Source organism: Talpa europaea (assembly GCF_964194135.1).
Source record: "Talpa europaea genome assembly, chromosome: 12".
NCBI classification, from domain to species: domain Eukaryota; kingdom Metazoa; phylum Chordata; class Mammalia; order Eulipotyphla; family Talpidae; genus Talpa; species Talpa europaea.
In genome coordinates this window covers 4,086,044-4,113,866 of record NC_140079.1, presented here as the reverse complement: position 1 = coordinate 4,113,866, position 27,823 = coordinate 4,086,044, and the positions used below count along the sequence as shown (strand labels likewise).

Here is a 27,823-nt window from a genome sequence, read left to right as displayed (position 1 = left end):
TCCTCCACAAAGCACTACACAGAGTCAATGCAACACTAGAAATTTTCAACGGCACCTTCACGGCATAAAACACACATTACTGGCATCCATATGGATTCACCAATGATCCCGGATACAAAGCATGTCTGACAAAAAGGGGAAAAATTATTACGATACCAGAATTCAAGCAATACTATAAAGGTATAGTAATCAAAACAATACTGGATAATTACAATGGTCGGAAATAACAGACACAGAGACCAATGGGATAGAATCAAGACCCAGAAATAAATCAGACCTACAGGAACAGTTACTCTAAAAATTAACAGCCAAGAACATACACCAGAGCAAGGAGCCTCTTCAGTAAATGACAATGGGAAAACTGGTCACTCGCGGGGCCTCCCCTGGTGGCGCAGCGATTGAGTGCTGGGCTGGGAATCTGCCCGCAGCCTCTGCAGAGCCGGTTCGATCCCCAGACACTGGGAGAGGGTCTGACATGGTGCACAGACCTCTCCTGCCACCCGCTGTTCCCCTTAGCAGTGTATTTCATTGGTCTGTCTGTTCTGTTCCCCGCTCTGGCTCAAGTGACTTCTCTCACCCTCCCACACTTCTGACTGTACTCAGTGCTTGTATAAATAAATAAATCATTAAAAAAAAATGGACACTCATGAAAAAGAATGAAACTAGATGACTCTATCTCCAAACACTTAAAAATCAATTCAAAATGAATAAAAGACTTTGATGTAAGACCCAAACCATAACACACACAGAAGACAACTTGGGCAAAACGCTCTCCAATATAAAATTCAGATGTTTGTGGATTCATCTCCAGCAGCAAGGGAAACAAAGGGGAACATGAACAACGTGGACTGTATCAACCAAAATGCTTCTGTGCAGTACAAGAAAACATCACTACAACGCCAAGACACCCTACTACAGGGAGGACATATTTGCACAGCTTAATTCTGACAATTAAAGTCATACAAAGAACCTGGGGTGTTGAGGTCCATCCTCTCCTGTTCCACACCCACAGAGAGGTGTCAAGTTCAACATGAGGTACACAGCTGGTTAGGACTCATCTGGTGGACGGAGGCTCTTAGTCCAAGCCCACTTGCCATTAGATTGTGCGATGTGACATGAAGTTATTTCCAAGAACGTGCCTAACTCACATAGAGACCTGGCATGGGTGTGTGAAAACATCCCTATTGTGTTATGTGGCATCAAAGGGGCTCCCTGGTGGCACAGGCAGTTGAGCGCGGTGCTGTGAAGCTGTGTGCAGACCCTGCAGCATGGGTTCGATCCTGGCTGGCCACGGAGATACGCACATGGCACAGCAGACCTCTCCTGTCTCGCCAGCTGCTCCTGTCAATAATGTATGTCAGTCAATCTGCAGGTTCTGTTCTCCACTGTCTCTGCTGAATCCGCTCATCCTCCCACACATCCGGCCTGTCCCCTGGTTCTTGTATGCATGAACAAATAAATTGTCTTTTTAAATAAAGGTCAGGGAAGTTAAGGAAAATCTATTGTCTGCCAAAAGACTTTTCAGTACTGAGACGAGTCATCACAGGTCACTACAAGCCCTTCCTCTGGCTGCGAGAAAAGCAAAGGGAGACCCTCACTTGGTGTTCCTTGTCACGCCTGCTCCTGCTCTGGCAGACCAGTGTGTGCATGATATAGAGGTTGATCAATAATCACTGCCTGGGATGAGGACAGTGACCTGTAAGGACGGTGACGCCCAGTGTTAGGAGTCGATTTCTGTGGGCAGTGCCGGGTGCTGGCAGCAGCGAGCATGTTAGTACTTCCCTGCGCTGCTAAGCAGGACCCGTGCTTAACCTTTGGGGGTCCGTGCAGGTGCACAGGTTTCACAGTGAGTGTGGCAGTTACAAAAATCTTTAGTCTTCAGACCTGCATATTTAGCTGGTTAGGAACAGAGTCGTTTCCTTCTGGAGTTACAAACAGAAGGCTGGGCAGTCACATCGCAGTGAAAACTAAAAAAGAAATTCCTACTTGTTTTTGCAAAAGTGACATAAAACAAGGAGTGTGGGGCCTCCCCTGGTGGCACAGTGGTTGAGCGCTGGGCTGTGAAGATGCCTGCAGCCTCTGCAGCACCAATTCCATCCCTGGACCCCAGAGAGGATCTCACATGGCACGACAGACCTCTCCTGCCGCCTTCTGCTCCCCTCAGCAGTGTACTTCATCAGTCTGCCTGTTCTGTTCCCAGCTCTGGCTCTGGTGAATTCTCTCACCCTCCTGTGCATCTGACTGTACCCAGTGCTTGTATAAATAAATAAATAAATAAATAAATAAATAAATAAATAAATAAATAAATAAATAAATAAATAAATCTTTTTTTTTTTTTTAGATTATGTTAAATGGCCAAACATATTTATTTTTTTTTCTATAAATTTTATTTTTATATTCCCCATACAATTGCTACCCCCCCATTTTGACCCCAATCCCTCCCCTCCTGCCCCCCACCCCCCAAAAAGTGTCTCTGTTTCATAGTTTTTTGTTGATTTTGATTTTCACTTTCTTATAGTTATTCATTTTCCTGGTCCCTTATTTAAGTTTTCTAGATTCCTGCTATGAGTGAGACCATCCGGTGTTTTTCTTTTTCTTTTTGGCTTATTTCACTGAGCATGATCCCTTCCAGCGCCATCCATGTTGCTGCAAATTGCATGTGTTTATCTTTTTTGAATGCTGAGTAATATTCCATGATATATATGTACCATATCTTGATCCAGTCATCTATTTTTGGGCATTTGGGTTGTTTCCAAAGCTTAGCTATTGTAAACAGTGCTGCTATAAACATAGGGGTGCAGGTGTTCTTTGGAATTGATGTTTCTGTGTCCTTTGGGTAAATACCTAGGAGTGGAATTGCTGGATCCTATGGAAGCTCTATGTTTAGTAGGTCCAGAAATCTCTACACAGCTCTCCATCGTGGTTGGACCAGTTTGCACTCCCACCAACAGTGCAGAAGAGTTCCTTTTTCTCCACACCCTCGCCAATATTTGTTGTTGCTAGTTTTTTTAATATGTGCCATTCTCACTGGTGTGAGATGGTATCTCATGGTAGTTTTGATTTGCATTTCCGATGACAAGTGATGTTGAACATTTTTTCATATGCCTGTTGGCCATTTGCATTTCCTCTTCAGAGAAGTTTCTTTTTAGCTCTTCTGCCCATTTTTGGACTGGATTCTTTTCTTTGTTGTTGTTGAGTCTCATCAGCTCTTTGCAGATTTTTGTGATCAGTCCTTTATCATTAGTGTTGGGTGCAAAAATGTTCTCCCAGTTGGTGGGGTTTCTCTTTGTTTTTGTTATTGTCTCTTTTGCTGTGCTGAAGCTCTTTAATTTGATGTAGTCCCAGCTGTTTATCTTTGCAGTCACTATCACTGCTTTGGGTGATATGTCTGTAAAGATATCTTTGATGTGCAAATCACGTAGTGTTTTGCCTATATTTCCTTCTATATATTTTATGGTTTCAGGTCTTATGTCTAGTTCTTTAATCAAGGAGTGGGGTTGCTAAGGTTTTGTATAGAGCAACTCGGTTCTCAGCTTTATGAAAGAGAAACAGCACTTCTGGACATATGGGGGGTCTGTTCCCCAACACATTTGTGCCTTGAAGATCCAGGAAGTCAGGTCTAGTTGGGTTGCTGAGGTGCAGATTTCAAAACTTTAGCACAGAGTGAAAATTAGGTTTTGGGTGGTTACAGCTTGGAAGATGGCGGAGTTTATGAAAAGGAGTAACTAAAACTGGAGCACTTGACATCTAATTTGTTCTCTTGGGATCAGAGAATAATTAAGAAACTTTCCTTTGTCCAGTCCAGTCCAGAGGGAAATCATGAGCTCAGAGTGTGGAGCAGGAGAGTGAGGTGTGGCTAATGAGACCGTGTGGAGGGCGGTAAATACCCTGTCTCCCTCAGTCCCGCAGACTGTCCAAGCCGGGCCCGGAGAGGACATGATTCCTGTCTGTGGAGCCTGACCTCTGCCCAGGGACCAGCCCTTGGCGCCCTCCTGAGATCCTGTCTGTGACACAGCCCAGATCCATCCTCAGGCGTCCAGGAGGGACTCAAATGCTACATGGAGAAGCCCCCCTCACAGCCCCCACCCAGGTGAGTCTCAGAGCCCAGCAGGCACTTGGGACAGATCCAGGGAAAATGCAAACCGAGGGCCTCCCTGGTGGTGCAGCAGTTGAGCGCTCTGCTACAGAGCTTCTCGCAGCCTCTGCAGTGCTGGTTCAATCCCGGCCGCAGGCGAGTGTCCCACATGGCGTGCAGACCTCTCCTGCCGCCAGCTGATCCCTTCAGCAGTGTACTTCGATCCTTCTGCCTGTTCTGCTCCCCGCTCTGGCTCTGGTGAATTCTCGCACCCTCCCGCGCTTCTGACTATACCCAGTGCTTGTATAAATAAATTAAATAAATGTTTAAAAAAAATGCAAACTGAGAAGTTCTGCCTCAGGTCATAGAGATCAAAACAGGCTCAGGGACAAGAGGTTCACTTGTTCTCTTGCTTGACTGACTCGTCACTTTATTTAATTAATTTGTGACTAAAAATTCTCCATGGCAGTCAACAATACAGAGATGGTGCTGACAGTGAAGAGACAGGAAGGAAAATCTGTGTGGATGAGACTGCAGGAGGAGCGGGAGGCTTAAATGGTTCCTGCAAAGTTAGGACAGAGCCAAGAAGTTCCGGAGTTGAGGCAGCAGGAAATCAAGTATTCAATGGGAAGGGGATGAAGGAACTGCATGGGGTGTGTGAGCAGGTGAGCTGTTCTAGAAACATCCCAGAGTAAGGGGGCAGATGACCTTCCGGAGCAGCTGAGGGGAGGAACAGTGTGTCGTCCCTCCCACAAATCAGGTGCTCCCGTAAGTGATACATCTCAGGTAATGTCAGTTGGGGGAGACTAAAGAGTTTTACTTTCAACCTCTCTATTCCTGGCAAATCTGCAGAGTTTTGCTTGTTAGAATTTTACCTTTCTAAATTAAAATTTGTGCTCATTCTTACAGTTTCATTACTTATCAGGGCTGAGATTTTATTCTAGTTTGGGATCAATTAATCAAACAGAATTGGAGTTTTTCAAGAGAAATGCTTTGCACTTAATTATCCCACACATGAAGAGAGAGCTGGCAAAAAACTCAAGTTCTCAATTTTCTGTGGTCCTCAGTCAATCCTATTGTGTCCCACTATGCATTTTAAACATAGGCTGTTTTCTTGTATTCTGAGTAGTGACAACCTATAACACACATTGTGTTCATATGTCACATCTGTTTTTCCTCATTACTTCCTCTCTCCACTTTTGTGATGTGATCTGTTGTATTTTCATTGAGATTTAATTGACAGGAAACTGTGTAAGCTGGAGAAAAACATGTTGATTTGATATATTTATACAATGCAATTTGATTACCACTGCAGCACTAGCTGACACCACCGTTAATACACACAACTGATATTTATTTTTGTCACAAAATGATTAACACACGATGTCTTGACAACTTTGAAGGTTATACTAAATTACTGTTGAATATCGTCACAATGCAGTAGAACCAGAACCTTTTTCATTCAGCAGTTTCAAGTGTGTACCCTAAAACAACTTCTTCCAAAGTTTCCATTGGAAAATGGAATTTTAGTCTGTTTTAGGACCACACTCATAAGTGATACCCAGTATTTCTAGTTCTCTGACTTCTACCGTGTTGCACAAATTTTTTAGGTGCTTGTGTTGTCGCAAAAGGCAGGGTGACCTTCTTTCCTTGATTAATATTATATGATATTTTCCTATACAGAATATATTACAATGACACAATGTATTATAACAACACACATCATATGTTTTACATAATCCATGATACTTATCATAGACAATTAGAGTAATCACATATAGAGAGTGAGAGCGCAGACATATTTTGTATCTATACCCGTACACATTATTTATTCATCCACTGATGGTCACATAGGTTACTTCTAAATTTTGGCTCAATAAACAAAGGGTGGACAGACTAGCTGAAGTCCCTGCTCATGTGGATATTACGTTATGACAGAGAGGGTTGAGCACAAGGAAATAGTGCATGTGGGATATGATGGTCTCAGGAATAAACAACACGGAGGAAAGGGACAGACTGTTGGGGCATAAGCAGGATTTTATGGAATATTGTCTGGGGAGGCCACTGCTTGTTGGACAAGGAGCAAAACAAGGACCAGTTTATCTGTGTCAAAGAGAGATCAAAACCTAAAGCCCAAGGAAAACAAAAGAATCCATTCCACAGAAACAAAAACCAGAGGAGGGACAATCTCACTCACTCTGCATCACGTCAGTGTGTGGTCACATATGGTGGAACAGGCAGAAAACACTCAGATCAGGAGCCCACTGTCAACCCCACCACAGGCGAGTGGAGTGACAGCGGGTCAGTCGGCCTGGGGGCCCTGGTGTCCAAGGAACTGTTCTCCACCCGGCTTGGCTCTTCAGTTGGGGCCTCACTCACATGGTCTCTCCCTCATTAGCAAGAACTGACCTTTCAAATACATCTCCCCTGTATGCAATGGATGCCAGATTCTTCTTACTGTGGCTTAAAGTCAGACCTGCCTTTACTCTGTGATGCAGCTCACCTACCCACACACACACAGAAATGTATGCACACTTACATGTGGACACACACTTGAGAGAAGGGAACTGTATATCCATGTCCCGGTGTATTCAGACAATGCACATTTTCCTACATGCTTCACTGGTTCTATTCTACTTCTCTCATGTACCAAGGTCTGATGTGAGTCTCAGGATATGAAAATTCCTCTTGCGTGTTCCCCACAAGTATTTTAGCATTTTCCTGTCTTTCTTCTAAACTTGTCATTTTTTGTGAGACCGTATTCTTTATATAGCTCATGAAATATGTATTCATCTACCGATTGCCAACTAAACTAAGTCAGGGTGGCGTGTCAGAATATAGTGAATACATTAATTTCTCACTTAATTTCTCACTTAATATCATGGATAGATTCTTGAGAAATGCAACTTTAACTGAAATGATATATAGCAAAAGCAACTGTATTACAAATTAGTCAATATACTCAAGAATTTTAAACTTCCTATGTGAGATTTCTGGTCACAGAAACATCACCAAACTTCTATAAAGACTCTGATGATTCTAATATTAAACAGCATTTGTACTCATTAAGCTATTCATTTATGTCCCAATCAGCTTATTCCAGTCAGAGCTGAGGGTAACTGGGGCCTGCCAAGAAGCAGACGGTGCAAAGGAACTGAACCTCACAGGATGCTGTTCAGATGCAGGGCAGTGGCCACACTCGCCATGGGCAGGAAAGCAGCCTGGTCCAGCCCTCACAGAGAACAGTGAGGATGTGTCTCAAATACTAAACATGGATCTGCCATTTGACCCAATAATTCAACTCCTAGGCATCTGTCCAAAAAATTCAAAAAACTAATTTGAAGAAAACCTGAACTCCCATGTTGACTGTGCACTATTTATTATAGAGGATACACCCTGACATATGAGTAGATCAAGAAGATCTCATATATACACAATGGAATATTACTCATCAATCAAAAAGGAAAATGTATGTCATTTGTGGCAACATGGCTAGGACTTGAAATCATAATGCTCGTTGAAATAAGTCAGCAGAAAAGAAATATCAGACAGATGATGAGACTAATATGTGGAAAATAAAGTAACTAAATTAACAGATTAAGACAAGCTGAAAAACTAACTGTTGACAGCTGACTACAGAACGGAACCACCAAGGAGGGAGGGCCGAGGGAGGGGAAAAGAGCAAAGAGGGAAGGAAGCACAATGGTCTGCAGTGGTGGAATATGGGAGAGTTGGTGTCAGTGCTCTATGGTAGCAACACTGGGAGGGGGGACCCCAAAATTACCTCAGTTATACATGAATACATGAAGAAATAAATAAGGCTCCAATAACCATGATTCTTTGCTTTTAGGTAGCCAGTATCGGATAATGCAGAAGAAAACAGCAACTGTCTTTACAACAATTCTGGAGAGCTCATTCTGGGGAAAGTGAAACACTTCCTATTTCCTGTGTCCTTAGTGATTTGATTTCCAGTTCTCAGTTCTGCCTCAGTGCACAGGACAAAATGCTCTAATCTTGGATAAGAAAGTGTGTGTGTGGCCAAAGTAAGAGAAATAACAACTCATTACAGGTAAAGCGAAGCACAGATTCGACATCAATCGCAAGTTAAATCTGCCTTCTCTAATCGAATATCCAGAATATAAATTTAACAAAAGCTGAGGGAATCAAATTTTACTTTACAGAGGGATTAAATTATGGAAAACTGATACATGTAATACATAGAACTTACACTTAGCCACAGCACATGTAACACAATCCACACAAGGAAGATCAGCAAATGTACAATGTCATGTGTAGGAACATCCACAGCAGCATGATGCTGGGGCCTCTCCTCTCGCCCACTACCTGGAGCGCCCCCTCCTGCTACACCCCTACTTCTGGTATCTGTAACTGTGCCAGCAATGCTCCTGTACTGACATCGTTTTCTGGCTGTTTCCCAAACCCAAATGTTTTTCTCATGGATAAATTGTTGCCACATCATATGTCCCTTTTATAAAAAAATCCCGTTGACTTGAGATTTTTTTGTTCCAAGTCTCCTAATTGGAAGTGATCACACAAGTTTCCTCTAGATTCTACCTCTTCATTCAACTGCATTCTTTTTTGTAACAACAATAATCACCATATGAAATATTAATTAGTGAGACTACACACACACTTAGGAGAAAACTTGTTTGTGACTAGGATTTTGCTTTCTAATTTTTTTTTTTTAAGACTTACTCACTATTTATGTACAGAACTGGGGCAAAGGCCAGAGGTGCAGGGGATGAGAGGACTCACGAGAGACAGAGTGGGGAGCAAGACAGGCAGATCTACTGAAACACACTGTGAAGGTGAGCGCTGGCAAAACAGGAGGGGTCTGCTGCAACATGTGGGTCAGCTCTGTGGCCAGAGATCAAACTCAGGCTACTGAGGTGGTAGCCCTGATGCTTAACCCCGAGGCCAAGAAGGAGGCCCAAGGGCAAGGAAATTTGAAAGTCACTCTCGCTGCTTTTCTCCATGATTCCAGCAATAAGTAGACAATATAACTGGTCATCCATATTTAAAGAAAATCTCAGGGCATTTTCAAGAAACGTTGACATGGAAAAACCTTTGCACTCAATGTAGGAATAGCTAATTCTCAGCAGCAAGAGCAGGCGGGTCATTAGCCACCTTGAAAATTTCAGGGACAGGTACGAGCTCCAAAACATGAAATTTATTAGCTGAATGTACTTAAAATAAAATCAACCCATTTAGCTCATTCCTTGACTGCTCTGCTGTGGTTAAGTTGACATCACTTCTGTCTCCATCCCCCAGGCTCACCAGCGACCTGGGGCCAGGAAACCAAACCTACCCCACAGCGTTCACCCTCCTGGGGCTCTCAGAAGAGGCCTCGCTGCAGCCCCTCCTCTTCTGGGCATTCTTGGCCATGTACTTGGTCACGGTCACTGGGAATCTCCTCATCATCCTGGCCATCGTCACGGACCCCCACCTGCACACCCCCATGTACTTCTTCCTTGCCAACCTGTCCTGTGCCGACATCGGCTTCACCTCCACCACCGTCCCCAAGATGCTGCTGAACATCCAGATGCAGAACAAAGCCATCACCTACGCGGGCTGTCTCAGCCAGGTGTTTTTCTACATATTCTTTGCAGGACTGGAAAACTTCCTCTTGACAGCCATGGCCTACGACCGGTTTGTGGCCATCTGCCATCCCCTGCACTACACGGTCATCATGAACCCCAAGTTCTGTGGCCTCCTGCTTCTTGCATCCTGGGTGTTAAGTCTTCTGCATGCTCTGTTACACAGCTTAATGGTTTTGCGACTGTCCTTTTGTTCACAGCTGCAAATCCCTCACTTCTTCTGTGACCTGGACCAATTGATCCAGCTTGCCTGTTCTGACACCTTCCTCAATGAGCTGGTGATATATTTAGCAGCGGGGGGTGTGGGGATCATTCCTCTCAGTGGCATCTTTTACTCCTACTCTAAGATTGTGTCCTCTGTTTTGAAAATCTCCTCCGCGAGCAGCAGGTACAAAGCCTTCTCCACCTGCGGGTCTCACCTCTCCGTGGTCTCCCTGCTCTATGGGACGGCGCTCGGCGTGTACCTCAGCTCTGCTGCTACCCACCACTCCAGGGACAGTGCAGTTGCCTCGGTGATGTACACGGTGGTCACCCCCATGCTGAACCCCTTCATCTACAGTCTCAGAAACAAGGACATAAAGCAGGCCCTGGTGAGGCTCTTCAGCTGTGGAGCAACCCCAACGTGACGGGGGCCGCTTCCTCAGATTGCCTGGTCGGGAGCAGCAGGGCTCACAGTCCATGGACTGAGTCATGATCCTGTCCTCAGTCAGTCAGAGATAATCTGTTCTCTGTCTTATGTGCACAGTTTGACATTAGTGTTTTATATATTATAAATTTGTTTTCTATATTTCCTTCATTGTTCTTAACCGGTCACACTCCTGGGCTCAGTATTGAAAACATCATAATCTGTGTGAATTTTTCTTTAGTAAAATGTTTAAGACAGGAAACTAGGTACTTACAAAATAAAGGAAAGAAATGGAGAGAAAATATGCAGAACTCTATAGGGTAAAAACAAACAACTCATAATTACCAGCAAAAAATCTTGTCTGTCACAGCATCCATGAGCGCCGAGAGGTAATGAGCAGCTGCCCCTCACTTCTGCCCTTTCCTTCTTTCCTTTTGGTGATTTGTTTTTGACCCATAATATTCCTGTTCTTGTCATTTTGCGCAGGGCTTTGTGTCATTTTTTTTTTATGTGATTCTTACATCATTTTTCATTTTTGCAGAATGTATGCATTTTCACTTTGGTTATATTCCCCGTGCAATTGCACTCCCCCTTGTTTTGACCCTAATCCTTCCTCTCCCCGCCCCATTTTTTGCTTTCCTGTAGAAGAACTCCTGTAGAAGACTCCTGGTCACCTTTTATTGTCAGCTGGCAGATGTGACAGATCTGACAGAAGCCATGGGCTTCTCTGTCTGGGGAAGCTTTTATCCATGTTCATAATTGAATAATGTCGCAGCACAGAGTGTTCTTGGTGGGAAGTTCTTGGGTTTAGGATTATTTAGCTCTTCCTTCCTCTCCGTTCCTGGAGAGTGACGGGGGCAAATCTGAGAAAATTCTACGTTGGGCGCCTTTGCAAACTCACTTTTTTTCAGGCTTCCTTTAAATTGGTATCTGTTTCTCTGAATGTTTATACTTTACCAGTGGGGTGTCAGGTGGAGGACATTTTCACTTTGCAATCCGGGTGTCATCTCTGCTTCTGGACATTCACGCTCATTGCATTCTTTAGGTTTGGAAAATTCTCAGCTATGATTTTTCTGAAAGGCGTCCCTCCTCCTTCTCCTTCACCTGCTGGGTGATCCACTGTCCTTTTGCTTCCACTCTTCATTGCGTCTGACATTGTTTGTAGCGTTTACTTATTTTTCCCTCTATCTATGTCTTACTTGTCTCTGATTTCCTAATTGGGTGATTTATACATTTGGATCCTCTCTTTCTGAAGTTATCATGCCTGCCAGCTGAATTCTGTATAAAACTTTTTTTTTATATTTTTGTTGATTTACATTCTGACACTCTTGTGTTCCCTTAATGTTGTGCATCTCTGGGTGAAGACTCTGGTTCTTTATCTTCTTTCTCAGGTCTCGCAGCTGCCTCTCTGCCCTGAGTCACCTCCCAAAACTCACAGGTGTATTTCATGTTGTTGCTCCATGTCACCGAGACTCCCCTGCTTCTCTCCTCTGTATTTATGACCCAAAACTTCTGTTCTGCTACTGTTTTTTCCTTCCTGTGCTTAGACGTTCCTTGGTTTCTAAGTATTTATGTCACCTAAATTCCAGGTGTCCAGCTGGGGTGTTGGGGGTCAGTTTGATTGTTTCTCTTCTAGTTTAATTGCCTTGAGGTGGGCACTGGGGAGTCTGGGACATAAATTTTGTCTCAGTTTGTTGAGAAGTGAACTCTGTCACCTCCACCTCCTCCCTCTGTCCACAGCAGCTCCAATTGGTCTTCAGTTGTTGGAACTTCCGTCCCCACCTCCCTATAGTTGTTCCTGCCGTGGATTGAGACTCCTGGTGACTGGAGCTGGGTCTAGTCCACAGGGTGTAATGTCTGGACTCAGTGGGCCTGGGTATGAAGGAGGCACCTAAGTGGGTAATGTGCCCATTACACAGGCAATGGCCACAGGCAACAACCACCATAGCCACCAGCCCTGCTGTCCACTGAGGGACCCGCGTTGCCAATGCTGCAAGTCTGCTTGATACTGTGCAGTGAAGTGCTGTGTTCTCTGTCCCACCGTCCTTTTCTCTGCTCTGGGATCCATTATGAAGCCATCTGGGCTCTGCCTGAAAATACATTCCTGACATCATGTGGAACCACAAACTTCCCTGAATAGCAAAGCAACTCTGACAAAAAAGAAAAACTATTACAAACTAGACTTCAAACTATACTATAAAACTATAATAACTGAAACAATACTGGATAATTAAAATGGTCAGGAACGATAACAGACGCTGAGGCCAATGGGATAGAATCAAGACCCTGAAATAAACCAGACTTATAGGAACAGTTAAGCTACAAATTGGGCGTAAAAAATACACACTGGCGCAAGGAGCCTCTACAGTTAATGGCATTGGGCACACTGGACATTCATGCAAAATAATGAAATTAGGGCCTCCCCTGGTGGCGCAGTGGTTAAGCGCTGGGCTGCAAGTTTGCCCGCAGCCTCTGCAGCGCCGGTTCGGGGTCCCACAAAAAAAAAAAAAAAAAAAGGATGAAACTAGATGACTCCATCTCCAAACACACAAAAATCAATTCAAAATGAATTGAAAAAAAAAATGAATAAAAGTCCTTGATGTAAGACCTAAAGCATAACACATATAGAAGACAACTTGGGCAATACACTCTAGAATATAAATTTCAGGTGTGTTTCTGGATTCATTCCAGCAGCAGGGGAACAATGGAGAATATAAATAACTGCGACTATATCAACCAAAATGCTTCTGTGCAGTACACGAAAACATCACTACAACACTAAGACAGCCCAATAGAGGGAGGACATATTAGCACAGCATAATTCTGACAATTAAAGACACACAAGGACCGTGGGGTGTTGAGGCACATCCTCTCCTGTTCCACACCCCCTGAGACGTGTCAAGTCCATCGTGAGGTGCCCAGCTGGTTAGGAGACACCTGGTGGGCAGAGAGAGGCAGTTACTCCAAGCCCATGTGCCAACAGATTGTCTGATGTGACACTGAGTTTTTTCCAAGAATGTGTCTAACTTGCAGAGAGACCTGGCACGGGGAGTGTGTGAAAACATCCTACTGTGTTGTGTGGCAACAAAGTAGACACTAAGGAAAAGAAAGTGAAGGAAAATCTATTGTCTTCCAAAAGATTTTTCAGTACTGAGACGAGTCCGTCACAGGTCACTACAAGCCCTTCCTCTGGCTGCTCCCAAAGCAATTGGAGACCCTCACTTGGAGTCGTTGTCATGCCTCCTCCTGCCTCACTGGTGCTGTCACAGACCCTGGTTTACCAGTGAGGTCTGGGCACGATATAGAGGTTGCTGAGACAACTGCTGCTCGGGACGAGGACAGTGACCTGTGAGGATGGTGACGCCTGGTATCGGGAGTGGACTTTTATGGGCAGCGCTCCGTGGGGCAGTGGCGTGGCATGAGTGTTAGCACTTCCCTGTGCTCTAAGCAGGACACGAGCCTAATCTTTGGGAGGCCAAGGCGGTGCACGGGATTCAGAGCGAGTGTGGCAGTTATAAACATCTTCACTCTGAGGACCTGGATGTTCAGCTGGTTAGGAACACAGTGTTTCCTTCAGGAGACTCAAACATAAGGCTGCTGCAGGCACAGCACAATAAATAGTGAAAAAGAAATTCCTACTTGTTTCTGCAAAAGTGCCATGAACACAAGAAATGTGGTTTCTAGGGTTTTATCTAGAGGAACTCGGTTCTCTGCTTTATGGGAGAGGAATAGTACTATTGGACACATTGGGGGGGGTCTGAGCCCCCACCACATTTGTGCCTTGATGATCCAGGACATCAAGTCCACACAGGCTCCTCAGGCACAGAGTGAGAATAGGGTGCTGGGTAGTTACAGCTCTGGAAGATGGGGGAATTCATGAAAAAGGAGAAACAACAGCTGGATTCACTTGACATCTAATCTAGTCTCTTGGGATCAGAGAATCATTAACAAACTTTCCTTTTGTCCAGTCCAGTGTCCACAGGGAAATCATGAGCTCAGAGCTTGGAGGAGGGGAGTGAGGTGTGGCTAATGAGACCGCGTGGAGGGTGGTAAATACCCTGTCTCCCTCGGTCCCTCAGACTGTCCAACCCGGGACCGGAGAGGACATGATTCCTGTCTGTGGAGCCCGACCTCTGCCCAGGGACCAGTCCTTGGCGCCCTCCTGAGATCCTGCCTGTGACACAGCCCAGATCCATCCTCAAGCGTCCAGGAGGGACTCAGACGGCTACATGGAGAAGCCCCCCTCACAGCCCCCACCCAGGTGAGTCTCAGAGCCCAGCAGGCACTTGGGACAGATCCAGGGAAAATGCAAACTGAGAAGTTCTGCCTCAGGTCACAGAGATCAAACCAGGCCCAGGGACAAGAGGTTCCCTTGTTCTCTTGCTTGACTGGCTCGTCAATTTATAATTAATTTACTTAATTTGTGACTCAGAACTGCCCACTGCTCTCAACAATACAGAGATAGTGCTGACAGTGAAGAGACAGGAAGGAAAATCTGTTAGGAAGAGACTGAAGGAGGAGTGAGAGGCTTAGCAATGTTCCAGCAATATTAGGACAGAGCCAAGAAGGTTTGACGTTAAGGCAGCAGGAAAATAAAGTATTAAATGCGATGGGGTCGGCACTGAAGTGAAGGGCTCAGTTTTAGGATGGGGTGTGTGAGCAGGTGATCTGTATTAGAAAGAGCCAGACTAATGGAGGCAGATGACCCCACAGAGCAGCTGAGGAGAGGAACAGTGAGTAGTGCGTCCACTATATTAGGTGCTCACGGAAGTAATATTTTTTCTTTAATGTCAGTTGGGGGATAATCTGCAACCAGTTTTACTGTGCAACCACTCTATTCCCGGCAAATCTGCATAGTTTTCCTTGTTAGAATTTTGCTTTTTCAATTACAAATTGTGCTCATTCCTACAATTTATTTACCTAGGGCCTGCATTTTTATTCTGGTTTGTGATTCAAATATTCAGACAGAATTGGAGTTTCTCAAAATAAGTGTTTTGCACTTATTTCTCCCACATATACATAGGCTTTTGGGCAAAATATTTAAAAGTTTTCCATTTTGTGTGGGTCTCAGTCGACCTATTGTGTCCCACTATGCATTTAAACATCAGCTGTTTCTTGCCTTCTTAGTGGTAATAATACATAACACTCATTGTGTTCATGACACATCTGTTTTCCCTCATTACTATGTCTCCTCACTTCTCTGATTTGATTTGTTGTATTTTCATTGAGATTTAATTGGCATGAAACATGTTGATTTGTGAAAGTTGGAGAAAAACATATTGATTTCATATACTTATACATTGCAATATGATGACCACTGGAGCACTAGCTGACACCTCCATCAATACACACAATTAATATTTATTTTTGACACAAAATTATTAAGAAATAATCTCCAATCAACATTATCCAACACATCAACAAAAAGAAATATAAAAACCACACGATAATATCAATAGATGCTGAGAAAGCTTTAGACAAACCACAACACCCATTCATGATAAAAGCCCTTGAAATTCTTGGGATACAAGGAACATACCTCAACATCATAAAGGCCATATATGACAAGTCCCAGTAACTTTGAATGTTGTAAGAAAATACTGTTGACTCTGTCACAATGCAGTAGATTCCAGAACCTTATTCACCCACCAGTTTCAAGTTTGTGTCCTGAAACAGCCTCTTCCAAATTCCCCACCTTGGTCCATGGAAGCTATTTAAGTCTGTTCTAGGACCACACATAGAAGTGATGTCCAGTGTTTGTAGTTCTCTGACTTGTGTCACGTGGCACAACGTTCTTAGGTGCTCGGTTGTCACAAAGGGCAGGGTGTCCTTCCTTCTCTTGACTGGATATTATTTGATATTTTACTATATAGAATGTGCATTATACCAACACAATATCCTCTGTGTGTTTTACACATTATATGTTTTACATAATCCATGTATATTCATTTGGACAATTAAGAGCAATTGTATACATGTATTGTGAATATATATTTTATATCTATACGTGTACACATTAATTTCTTTATTCACCCACTAAGAGGCTCAGAGGTTATTACTAAATTTAGGCTCAATAAGCAAGGGGGTGAGAATAGCTTTTCAATGTCCTGTGTTCATTTCCTTTGTACATGGACAAGCACATTACGGGGTAGTCTAACTTTGCTATTTTTTTTTAAAGATTTATTTGTTTGTTTGTTTATTTATTTATTTATTTGTTCATACATACAAGCACTGGGTACAGTCAGAAGCCAGGGAGGGCAAGAGAATTCACCAGAGCCAGAGTGGGGAGCAGAGCAGGCAGAAGAACCTAAGTACACTGCTGAGGGGAACAGCAGGGGGCAAGAGAGGTCTGTGAGCCATGTGGGACCCTCCTCCTGTGGCTGGGGAGCAGCCGGGGATTGAACTGGCACTGCAGAGGCTGCGGGAAGCTTCACAACCCAGCGCTCAACCGCTGCGCCACCGGGGAGGCCCTAACTTTGCTATTTTGAGGTGTCTCTGTTCTCTTACCCACGGTGGCTGAAGTGGTGTATTAGCCACTGACCACACCCCAGGGTTCTCTGGGCCCCACTCCCAGTGCTGACCTTTGCTCATCTCCCTGGGAGCTCTGCCAGCAGCTGTGAGGTGACAGCCCCTGGTTTGGATTTGCATTTCCCTGGTGAGTGATCCTGAGCACCCCCTCATGTGCTTGCTGCCCATCTAGGTGTCTCCTCTGGAAAACACCTATTTAGGTGCTCTCTGGTATTTGCATAGGCAATGACTTCCTTGTGACATGAAAATCAGGAAGCCACAGGTGGTGCTACATAAACTGAAAAGCTTCTGCATACAAGAGAGACAAAGGGATGATGGGCAGCCAATTTGTTCCTAAAAATATCCCCCACCTTCCATCTCCTGGATCACATTCTTCTGTATTCAAATGACAAATGATATTTTCCTCAAGCATATTGGAATCCATTTTTATTTATCTAGAGGGTAATGATAGCTTTGGATCTGCATTTTTCAGTGCTTTGGAATAAGTGTCATTTCCTGTTTTTCATTTTCAAGCTTTGTCAGTTTACATTTTAGAGAACAACGTGGATGTGATTAAGTTCTTGTTATATCTTTTCCTCACAAAGTCTTAGATTTTTGCTCCATTGTGCTTAATGCATTCATGGTGATGCTGGTGTATTTAACGAGGCTTTATTTTTCCTGCTCTTCCATTTATTTTACGAATTACAATTCTTTGACAGGTGGGGTGTCAGGATATAGTGAATACATTAATTTCTCTCTTAATATCATGGACAAATTCTTGGAAACTGCAACTGTAAGTGAACTGTAAGTTCATCCATATAAACAAGAATTAAATTTCTGACGGCGGATTTCTGGTCACAGAAACATTACAAAACTTCTAAATAAAGACCCTGACACTTCTAATATTAAACAATATTTGTAATCATTCATCTATTATTTACTCCCAATCAGCTTATTCCAGTTAAGTTTGAGGGTAACTGGGGCCTGCCAAGAAGCAGATGGTATAAAGGAACTGACCCTGACAGGATGCAGGGCAGTGGGCTTCTCGCCGCGGGTGGGAGTGCAGCCTGGTCCAGCCCTCACAGAGAGCAGGGAGGACGCGTCTCAAACAGTAAACATGGATCTGCCATTTGAGCCAGTAATTCAACTCCTAGGCATCTATCCAAAAAATTCAAAAAACTAATTTGAAAAAACCTGCACTCCCATATTTATTGCAGCACTATTTATTATAGCTGAAACATCCTAATAAGGGTAGGTAAAGAAGATGTAGTACATACACACAGCGGAATACTACTCAGCAAACAAAAAGACAAACTTAATGAATTTGTGTGAACATGTATGGAACCTGAAATCATAATGCTAGGTGAAAATGAGTTATGAGAATGGTAAATATAAGACGGTGTGACTATTATGTGGAATATAAAGTAACTAAATAAATAGATTAAGACAAGCTAAAAACACCCTTGACAGGTGACAACAGAGCTGAGACAGCAAGGGGGATTCTGGGTGAAGGGGGCAGAGCAAAAGGATGGAAGCACAATGGTCTGGGGTGGTGGAACATGGGTGAGTGGATGTGGGTGCACTATGGTGGCAATACCTGGTGGGGATACCCCAATATTAACTCAGTTACAAATAAATACCTGAATAAGGATACAGGACAAGGTTCTTTGTTTTAAGGTGTGCTGTATCTTACAATGCAGGAAAAAAGCAACTTTCTTTACAGCAATTCTGGAGAGCCGATTCTTTGAAACGTATAACACTTATTTTTGTTGTCCTTAGTGATTTGATTTCCAATTCTCAGCTCTGCTTCCATGCACAGGACAAAGTGTGTGTGTGGCTGAAATAAGGGAAATAATCCTTACTAGAGGTAGAGGAAGCACAGATTGGACATCTGTCTCAATGAAGCTGTCTTCTGTAATCAAACATTCACAGTTTAGACGAAATGTGAAGGAAAGAAATTGATGGAGGGATACAATTATGGATCATTTATACAGGTAACAAAAAATGTTCTTTCTTAGGCACAGCACATGTAACACAATCAACACACTAGAAGATCAGCAAACGTACAATGTCATGAGCAGGAACTTCACTTGGCAGCAGCATGTTGGGGCCTCCTGCCACTCTCTCCTCTCACCCCTAGCCTGGAGCTCCACCTCCTGTCACACCCCTGCTTCTGAGATCGGTAACTTTGCCAGGAATGCTCCTGTATTGACATCTTTTTCTGGAAAATTCCCCAAATCTAAATGTTGTTCTCATGGATATATTGTTGCCACCTGATAAGTCCTTCACAGGTTAACCCAAGGCCTTCAAAATTTTCTGTTCAAATCTTCTAATTGGAAGATATACAAGTTTCCTCTAGATTCTACCTCTTCATACAACTGCAGTATTTCACTTGACAATAATAATCACTATAAGAAATATTATTTACCAAGACCACACATATACTTAGAAGAAAACTACTTTGGGGTGAAGATTATGCTTTTTCAAAAAAATTATTAATTCTTTATGGATAGAATAACTAGGGAGGTAGTTGGAGGTTAGGAGAGAGAGGACTCACCAGAGACAAAGTGGGGAGCAGAACAGGCAGATCTACTGAAATACACTGCTGGGGGGAGCAGCGGGGACACAGGAGAGGTCTGCTGCGCCACGTGGGTTGCTCCCTGGGTGGGGAACAGACTCAGGCTGTCTTGGTGGGAGCCCAGAGAATTAAAACCAGGGCTACCTGGGAGGCCCTAGAGTAGGACCATTCAGTCATTCTCACCGATTTCTCTCCATGATTCCAACAATACTTGGATAATATAAACGGTCAATGTATTTAAAAGAAAATCTCAGGAAATTTTCAAAGAAAATGCTGACTTGGAAATATGTGTGCATTAGATGTAAGAATGGCTTAATATTTTCAGCATCAAGGGAAGGTGGGTCATTAACAGCCTTGAAGGTTTCAAGGAACAGACACTAGCTCCAAAACATGAAATTAACTCACAGAATATATTTTAAATAAAACTGACATTTAAACCCCATTCTTGATTGCTCTGTTGTGGTTAAGTTGACATCACTTCTGTCTCCATCCCCCAGGCTCACCAGCGACCTGGCGCCAGGAAACCAAACCCACCCCACAGCGTTCACCCTCCTGGGGCTCTCAGAAGAGGCCTCGCTGCAGCCCCTCCTCTTCTGGGCATTCTTGGCCATGTACTTGGTCACGGTCACTGGGAATCTCCTCATCATCCTGGCCATCGTCACGGACCCCCACCTGCACACCCCCATGTACTTCTTCCTCGCCAACCTGTCCTTTGCCGACATCTGCTTCACCTCCACCACCGTCCCCAAGACGCTGCTGAACATCCAGACACAGAACAAAGCCATAACCTACAGGGGCTGTCTCAGCCAGATGTTTTTCTCCTTACTCTTTGCAGGAGGGGACAACTTCCTCCTGACAGTCATGGCCTATGACCGGTTTGTGGCCATCTGCCATCCCCTGCACTACACGGTCATCATGAACCCCCAGTTCTGCAGCCTCCTACTTCTTGCATCCTGGGTGTTAAGTCTTCTGCATGCTCTATTACACAGCTTAATGTTTTTGCAGCTGTCCTTTTGCTCACAGGTGCAAATCCCTCACTTCTTCTGTGACCTGGAGCAGGTGATCCAGCTTGCCTGTTCTGACACCTTCCTCAATGAGCTGGTGATGTATTTAGCAGCGGGGATTTTGGGGATGATTCCTCTCAGTGGCGTCCTTTTCTCCTACTCTAAGATTGTGTCCTCTGTTTTGAAAATTTCCTCAGCGAGTGGCAGGTACAAAGCCTTCTCCACCTGCGGGTCTCACCTCTCCGTGGTCTCCCTGTTCTACGGGACGGCGCTCGGCGTGTACCTCAGCTCTGCTGCTACCCACGACTCCAGGGACAGTGCAGTCGCCTCTGTGATGTACACGGTGGTCACCCCCATGCTGAACCCCTTCATCTACAGTCTCAGAAACAAGGACATAAAGCAGGCCCTGGGGAGGCTCTTCAGCTGTAGAGCAGCCCAATGTGACGAGGGCCGTTTCCTCAGATTGTCTGGTCGAGTGCAGCAGGGCTCATAGTCCACAGACTAAGTCATGATCCTGTCCTCAGTCAGAGATAACTGTGGTTTGGCTTAGGAAGAGAGTTTAATATCACTTTTTTATACACTATAACTATATTTTCAGGGCCTCCCCGGTGCAGCAGCGGTGGAGCGCTGGGTTGCAAACTGCCCGCAGCCTCTGCAGCGCCAGTTCGATCCCAGGCCGCTGGGCGAGGATCCCACATGGCGTCAGACCTCTCCTGCTGCCCGCTGCTCCCCTCAGCAGTGTCCTTCGGTCCTTCTGCCTGCTCTGCTCCCCGCTCTGGCTCTGGTGAATTCGTTCACCCTCCTGCGCTTCTGACTGTACCCAGTGCTTGTATAAATAATAAATCTTAAAAAATAAATATGTTTTCTATATTTCCTTAATTATTTTTGACTGTTCTGTGTACTGGGTTCAGTATTAAGGAAAGCATATGTCTGTGAGTTTTTCTTAGTATAATGTTTAATACCGAAATTGGGTACTTACAAATAGAAAGTAATGGAAGAAATATATGTACAACCGTATCAGTAAAAACAAGCAGAAAAATCTTGTCATATCACAGTGCCCAGGCGTGTCCAGGGCTAATATTCACTGTCCCTACTTCTGCCCTTTCCTTCCTTCCGTTGGTGATTTGTTGTTGGCCCATCATATTCCTGTTCATGTCATTTTGCTCGGGGCTTTGCTTCAGGTTTTCCTGCAGAAGACCCCATTTCAGCATTGATGGTGAGGCAGGGAGACCTGATGGTGATTAACTCCATTGGCTTCTCTGCCTGGGGAAGCTTTTATTCACATTCATATTTGAATAATTTTGCAGGGTGGAGTATTCTTGGTTGGAAGTCTTTGTATTTAGGATTTTGAGCACTTCCTTCCTCTCCTGTCCTGGAGCGTGACTGGGGAAACATCTGAGGAAAACCTAATTTAAATGCCTTTGCAAATTCCCTTTTTTTCAGATCTCCTGAAGATTTTTTTTTTTCTGATTTTTCACTTTACCAGTGGGGTGTCAGCTCATGTTCACTTTGTAATTTGGGTGTTTTCAGTTCTTCCTGGACATTCGTGCTTATTTCATTCTTTAGGTTTGGAAAATTCTCCGCTATGATTTTTGACAAGGGTCCCTCCTCCCTTCTCCTTCATCTTCTGGGTCATCCACTATCCTTATCTTCCCACTTCTCATTGAGTCTGACATTTTTTGCAGCATTTCCTTATTTTGTCCTATGTCTGTCTTATTTCTGTCTATTTTCCTAAATGGGTGATTTATACATTTGGATCTTCTGTTTCTGAAGTTATTATCTTTGCAGTTTAATTTTATTTAAAAAACTTTGTATACTTGTGTTCATTCACATTCAGACAGTCTTTTGTGTTCTCTTACTATTGTCCATGTCTTTGGTGAAGACTTTCTGGTTCTTTATCTTCTTTAAGATTTATTTATGTATTTATACGAGAACCAGGGTATAGGCCAAATATGCGGAAAGGTGAGAGGTTTCACTAGAGACAAAGTGGGAAACAGGAACAGGCAGACTGACTGAAATACACTGCTGAGGGGAGCAGCGGGCAAGACAGGAGAGGTCTGCTGCGCCACGTGGGCGGCTCCAAGGCTGGCAGGGATCAAAACAGCAATGCAGAGGCTGTGGACAGCTTCACAGCACTGCGCTCACTTGCCTGCGCCACCAGGGAAGCCCCTTTATCTTCTTTCTGAGGTCTTGCAGCTGCCTGTCTGCCCTGAGTCACCTCCCATAACTCACGGTATATTCAATGTCGTTGTTCTACGTCACCGAGACGCCTCTGATTCTCTCCCCTGTATTTATGAGCCAGAACTTTTGTTCTGCTACTGTTTTTCCTTCCTGTACTCAGATGTTCCTTGGTTTCTAAGTATTGATGTCACCTCATTTCCAGGTATACAGCTGGGGTGTTCTGGATTAGTTTTCATTGTTTCTCTTCTAGTATACCTTCGCGTGAGGTGGGGAGTCTGGGGCTTAAATGTTGTCTCAGTTTGTTGAGAAGTGAACTCTGTCACCTCCACCTCCTCCACTCTCTCTCCACATCAAGGTCCAATTGGTCTTCAGTTGGAAGAAGACCTCCCGCCCATCTCCCTCTGGTACTCCTGCAACAGACTGAATATCCTGGTGACTGGAGCTGGGTCTAGTCCACAGGGTGTAATGTCTGGACTCAGTGGGCCTGGGTATGAAGGAGGCACCTAAGTGGGTAGTGTGCCCATTACACAGGCAATGGCCACAGGCAATGACCACCACAGCCACCAGCCATGCTGTCCACGGAGGGGCCCGAGTTGCAAATGCTGCAAGTCTGCTTGATACTGTGCAGTGCAGTGCTGTGTTCTCTGTCCCACCGTCCTTTTCTCTGCTCTGGGATCCATTATGAAGCCATCTGGGCTCTGCCTGAAAATACATTCCTGACATCATGTGGAACCACAAACTTCCCTGAATAGCAAAGCAACTCTGACAAAAAAGGAAAAACTATTACAAACTAGACTTCAAACTATACTATAAAACTATAATAACTGAAACAATACTGGATAATTAAAATGGTCAGGAACAATAAGACGCTGAGGCCAATGGGATAGAATCAAGACCCTGAAATAAACCAGACTTATAGGAACAGTTAAGCTACAAATTGGGAGTCATAAATATACAGTGGCGCCAGGAGCCTCTACAGTTAATGGCATTGGGCACACTGGACATTCATGCAAAGGAATGAAACAAGGGCCTCCCCTGGTGGCGCAGCGGTTGAGCCTGGGCTGCGAGGCTGCCCGCAGCGTCTGTAGCACCTGTTCATTTCCCGACCGCCTGCGAGGGTCCCACAAAAAAAAAAAAAAAAAAGATCAAACTAGACTCCATCTCCAAACACTCAAAAATTAATTCAAAATGAATAAAAGTTCTTGATGTAAGACCCAAAGAATAACCCATATAGAAGAAAACTTGGGCAACACAGTCTAGAATATAAATTTCAGGTGTGTTTGTGGAATCATCTCCAGCACCAGGGGAACAAAGGACAATAGGTATCCAGTGTCTTACAATGCAGGAAAAAAAGCAACTGTCTTTACAACAATTCTGGAGTCGTGGGTAGCGGCAGAGCTGAGGTACACGCCGAGCCCCGTCCCGTAGAACAGGGAGACCACGGAGAGGTGAGACCCGCAGGTGGAGAAGGCTTTGTACCTGCCGCTCGCTGAGGAGATTTTCAAAACAGAGGACACAATCTTAGAGTAGGAGAAAAGGACGCCACTGAGAGGGATGAGCCCCAGAACTTTACTTTGAAAAGTAAAACACTTCCTAGTTCCCTCGTCCTTAGTGATTTGATTTACAAAGCTCAGCCTCAGGGCACAGGACAAGGTATCCTCATCACGGATCAGAACGTGTGTGGGGCTGAACTAGGGAAATAATCCTTATTCCAGGTAAAGAGAAGCACAGATTGGACATCTGTCCCAATGAAGCTGTCTTATGTAACCAAACACTCACAATTTAGACGGAATGTGAGGGAAAGAAATTGGTGGAGGGATGAAATTATGGATCACTTATGCATGTGATACATAATACACACACTTAGGCCAGCACACGTGACACAATCTACACACTAGAAGATCAGCAAATGTACAGTGTCATGGGCAGGAACGTCACACGGCAGCAGGATGTCGGGGCCTCCTGCCATCTCTCATCTCACCTGCAACCTGGAGCGCCCCTTCTTTCAACCACTACTTCTGGGATCTGTGACTGCCAGGAAAACTCCTGTACTGACATCTTTTTCTGGCTATTTCCCCAAACCCAAATGCTCTTCTCATGGATATACGGTTGCTAGGATTTTTTTTAAAAAGATTTATTTATTTTTTATGTATTGAAGAACTGGGGTGCAGGCCAGAGGTGCAGGGGTGAGAGGACCCACCAGAGACAGAGTTGGGAGCTCAACAAGCCCATCCACTGAAATATACTGCTGAGGGGAGCAGCTGGCAAACCAGGAGAGGACACTGTGCGATGTGGGTCAGCATCTTGGCGGGGGACACAACTCAGCATATCATGGCCTTAGTGCTGAGACTTAACCCTTCGTGTTCTGGGAGCTCTAAAGCTAGGAGATTTCCATGTCAGGCTCACTGATTGTTCCCCATGATTCCAACAATATTTGGATAACAAATTGGTCAAATGTATTTAAAAAAAAATCTTAGGATATACTGAAAGAAAATTTTGACTTAGGAAAAGGTTTGCATTAGATGTAGAATGGCTAATTATTTTTAGCATAAACAGAGGGTGAGTCATTAATAGCCTCGAAAATTTCAGGAAAGAGGCACGGGCTCTATCAGATGATATTTATTAACTGAATGTATTTAAAATGAAATCACCCCATTTAAACTCATTCCGTGATTGCTCTGCTGTGGTTAAGTTGACATCACTTCTGTCTCCATCCCCCAGGCTCACCAGCGACCTGGCGCCAGGAAACCAAACCCACGCCACAGCGTTCACCCTCCTGGGGCTCTCAGAAGAGGCCTCGCTGCAGCCCCTCCTCTTCTGGGCATTCTTGTCCATGTACTTGGTCACGGTCACTGGGAATCTCCTCATCATCCTGGCCATCGTCACGGACCCCCACCTGCACACCCCCATGTACTTCTTCCTCGCCAACCTGTCCTTTGCCGACATCGGCTTCACCTCCACCACCGTCCCCAAGATGCTGCTCAACATCCAGACACGGAACAAAGCCATAACCTACGCGGGCTGCCTCAGCCAGATATTTTTCTACTTACTCTTTGGAGGAGTGGACACCTTCCTCCTGACAGCCATGGCCTACGACCGGTTTGTGGCCATCTGCCATCCCCTGCACTACATGGTCATCATGAACCCCCAGTTCTGTGGCCTCCTGCTTCTTGCATCCTGGGTGTTAAGTCCTCTGCATGCTCTGTTACACAGCTTAATGGTTTTGCGACTGTCCTTTTGCTCTCAGGTGCAAATCCCTAACTTCTTCTGTGACCTGGGACAGGTGATCCAGCTTGCCAGTTCTGACACCTTCCTCAATGAGCTGGTGATATATGTAGCAGCGGGGGTTGTGGGGATGATTCCTCTCAGTGGCATCCTTTTCTCTTACTCTAAGATTGTGTCCTCTGTTTTGAAAATCTCCTCAGCGAGCGGCAGGTACAAAGCCTTCTCCACCTGCGGGTCTCACCTCTCCGTGGTCTCCCTGTTCTACGAGACAGGGCTCGGCATGTACCTCAGCTCTGTCGCTACCCACGACTCCAGGGACAGCGCAACAGCCTCGGTAATGTACACGGTGGTCACCCCCATGCTGAACCCCTTCATCTACAGTCTCAGAAACAGGGACATAAAGCAGGCCATGGTGAGGCTCTTCAGCTGCAGAGCAACCTCAACATGATGGGGGCCGCTTCCTCAGATTGTCTGGTCGGGAGCAGCAGGGCTCATAGTCCATGGACTGAGTCATGATCCTCTCCTCAGTTATTCAGAGATAATCTGTGGTTTCTCTTATGTACAGAGTTTGTTATCAGTGTTTTTCACATTATAAATATGTTTCTGTATTTTCTTAATTATTTTTAACTGGTCTGAGTAATGGGTTCAGTATTAAGAAAAATATAATTGCTGAATTTTTCTTTAAAATGTTAAAACAGGAAATTGGGTACTTCCAAAACAATAGACGGAAATGGAAGAAAAATATGTACAACTCTATCAGAAAAACTAGCAGTTTATAGATTATGCACAGAAAAATCTTGTCATATCACAGTACCCAGGCGTGCCCAGGGCTGATATTCACTGTCCCTACTTCTGCCCTTTCCTTCCTTCCGTTGGTGATTTGTTGTTGACCCATCATATTCCTGTTCATGTCATTTTCCCCAGGGCTTTCTTTCAGGTTTTCCTGCAGAAGACCCCATTTCAGCATTTATGGTGAGGCAGGCAGACCAGATGGTGATTAACTCCATTGGCTTCTCTGCCTGGGAAGCTTTTATTCACATTCATATTTGAATAATTTGCAGGGTGGAGTATTCTTGGTTGGAAGTCTTTGTGTTTAGGATTTTGAGCACTTCCTTCCTCTCCTTTCATGGGCAGTGACTGGGGAAACATCTGAGGAAAACCTAATTTGGATGCCTTTGCAAATTCTCTTTTTTTCAGGCCTCCTGAAAATTGTTTTCTTTTTTCTGATTTTTATACTTTACCAGTGAGGTCTCAGGGTGTAGGTCATTTTCACTTTGTAATTTGGATGTTTTCGGTTCTTCCTGGACATTCATGATTATTTCATTCTTTAGGTTTGGAAAATTCTCAGCTATGATTTTTTTAACAAGGATCCCTCCTCCCTTCTCCTTCATCTTCTGGGTCATCTACTAGCCTTATCTTCCCACTTCTCATTGAGTCTGACATTTTTTGCAGCATTTCCTTATTTTGTCCTATGTCTGTCTTATTTCTGTCTATTTTCCTAACTGGGTGATTTATACATTTGGATCCTTTGTTTCTGAAGTTATTATCTTTGAAGTTTAACTCTATTTAAACATGTTGTATATTTGTGATCATTTACATTCAGAGACTCTTTTGTGTTCTCTTAATCTTCTCCATCTCTTCGGTGAAGACTCTCTGATTCTTTATCTTCTTCCGATGGTCTCGCAGCTGCCTGTCAGGTGCTCCGAGTCACCTCCGTAACTCACGGGTGTATTTAATGTTGTTGCTCCACATCGCTGAGACTCCTCTGCTTCTCTCTCCCGTATTTATGAGCCAGACCTTCTGTTCTGCTACTGTTTGTCCTTCCTGTGCTCAGATGTTCCTTGGTTTCTAAGTATTTAAGTCACCTCATTTCCAGGTTAATTTTTGGGTTCTGTGGGTCAGTTTTGATTGTTTCTCTTCTTGTTTACCATGGTGTCAGGTGGGCCGTGGGGAATCTGCGACTTATATTGTCTCAGTTTGTTGAGAAGGGAACTCTGTCACCTCCGCCTC

At 44.4% G+C, this 27,823-nt stretch overlaps 2 protein-coding genes across 2 annotated transcripts in view; both read left to right on the top strand.

The window, feature by feature from the left end:
- Positions 1 to 20,900, top strand: part of LOC311180614 (uncharacterized protein) — a gene marked incomplete at both ends in the record, with an annotated part of 38,452 nt that extends 17,552 nt beyond the window's left edge. The window contains 1 exon segment of the mRNA XM_084248531.1: positions 19,950 to 20,900. Coding sequence (XP_084104657.1) covers positions 19,950 to 20,900 — 951 coding nt within the window.
- A 1,459-nt stretch (positions 20,901 to 22,359) lies between these two features.
- LOC311180612 (olfactory receptor 7A17-like) lies at positions 22,360 to 26,261 on the top strand (the record flags this gene model as incomplete). Its single annotated transcript, XM_084248529.1, has 3 exons — positions 22,360 to 22,369; positions 22,944 to 23,076; positions 25,310 to 26,261. The coding sequence occupies 3 exons, from the start codon at positions 22,360 to 22,362 to the stop codon at positions 26,259 to 26,261; spliced, it is 1,095 nt and encodes a 364-aa protein (XP_084104655.1).
- Positions 26,262 to 27,823: the final 1,562 nt, after the last annotated feature.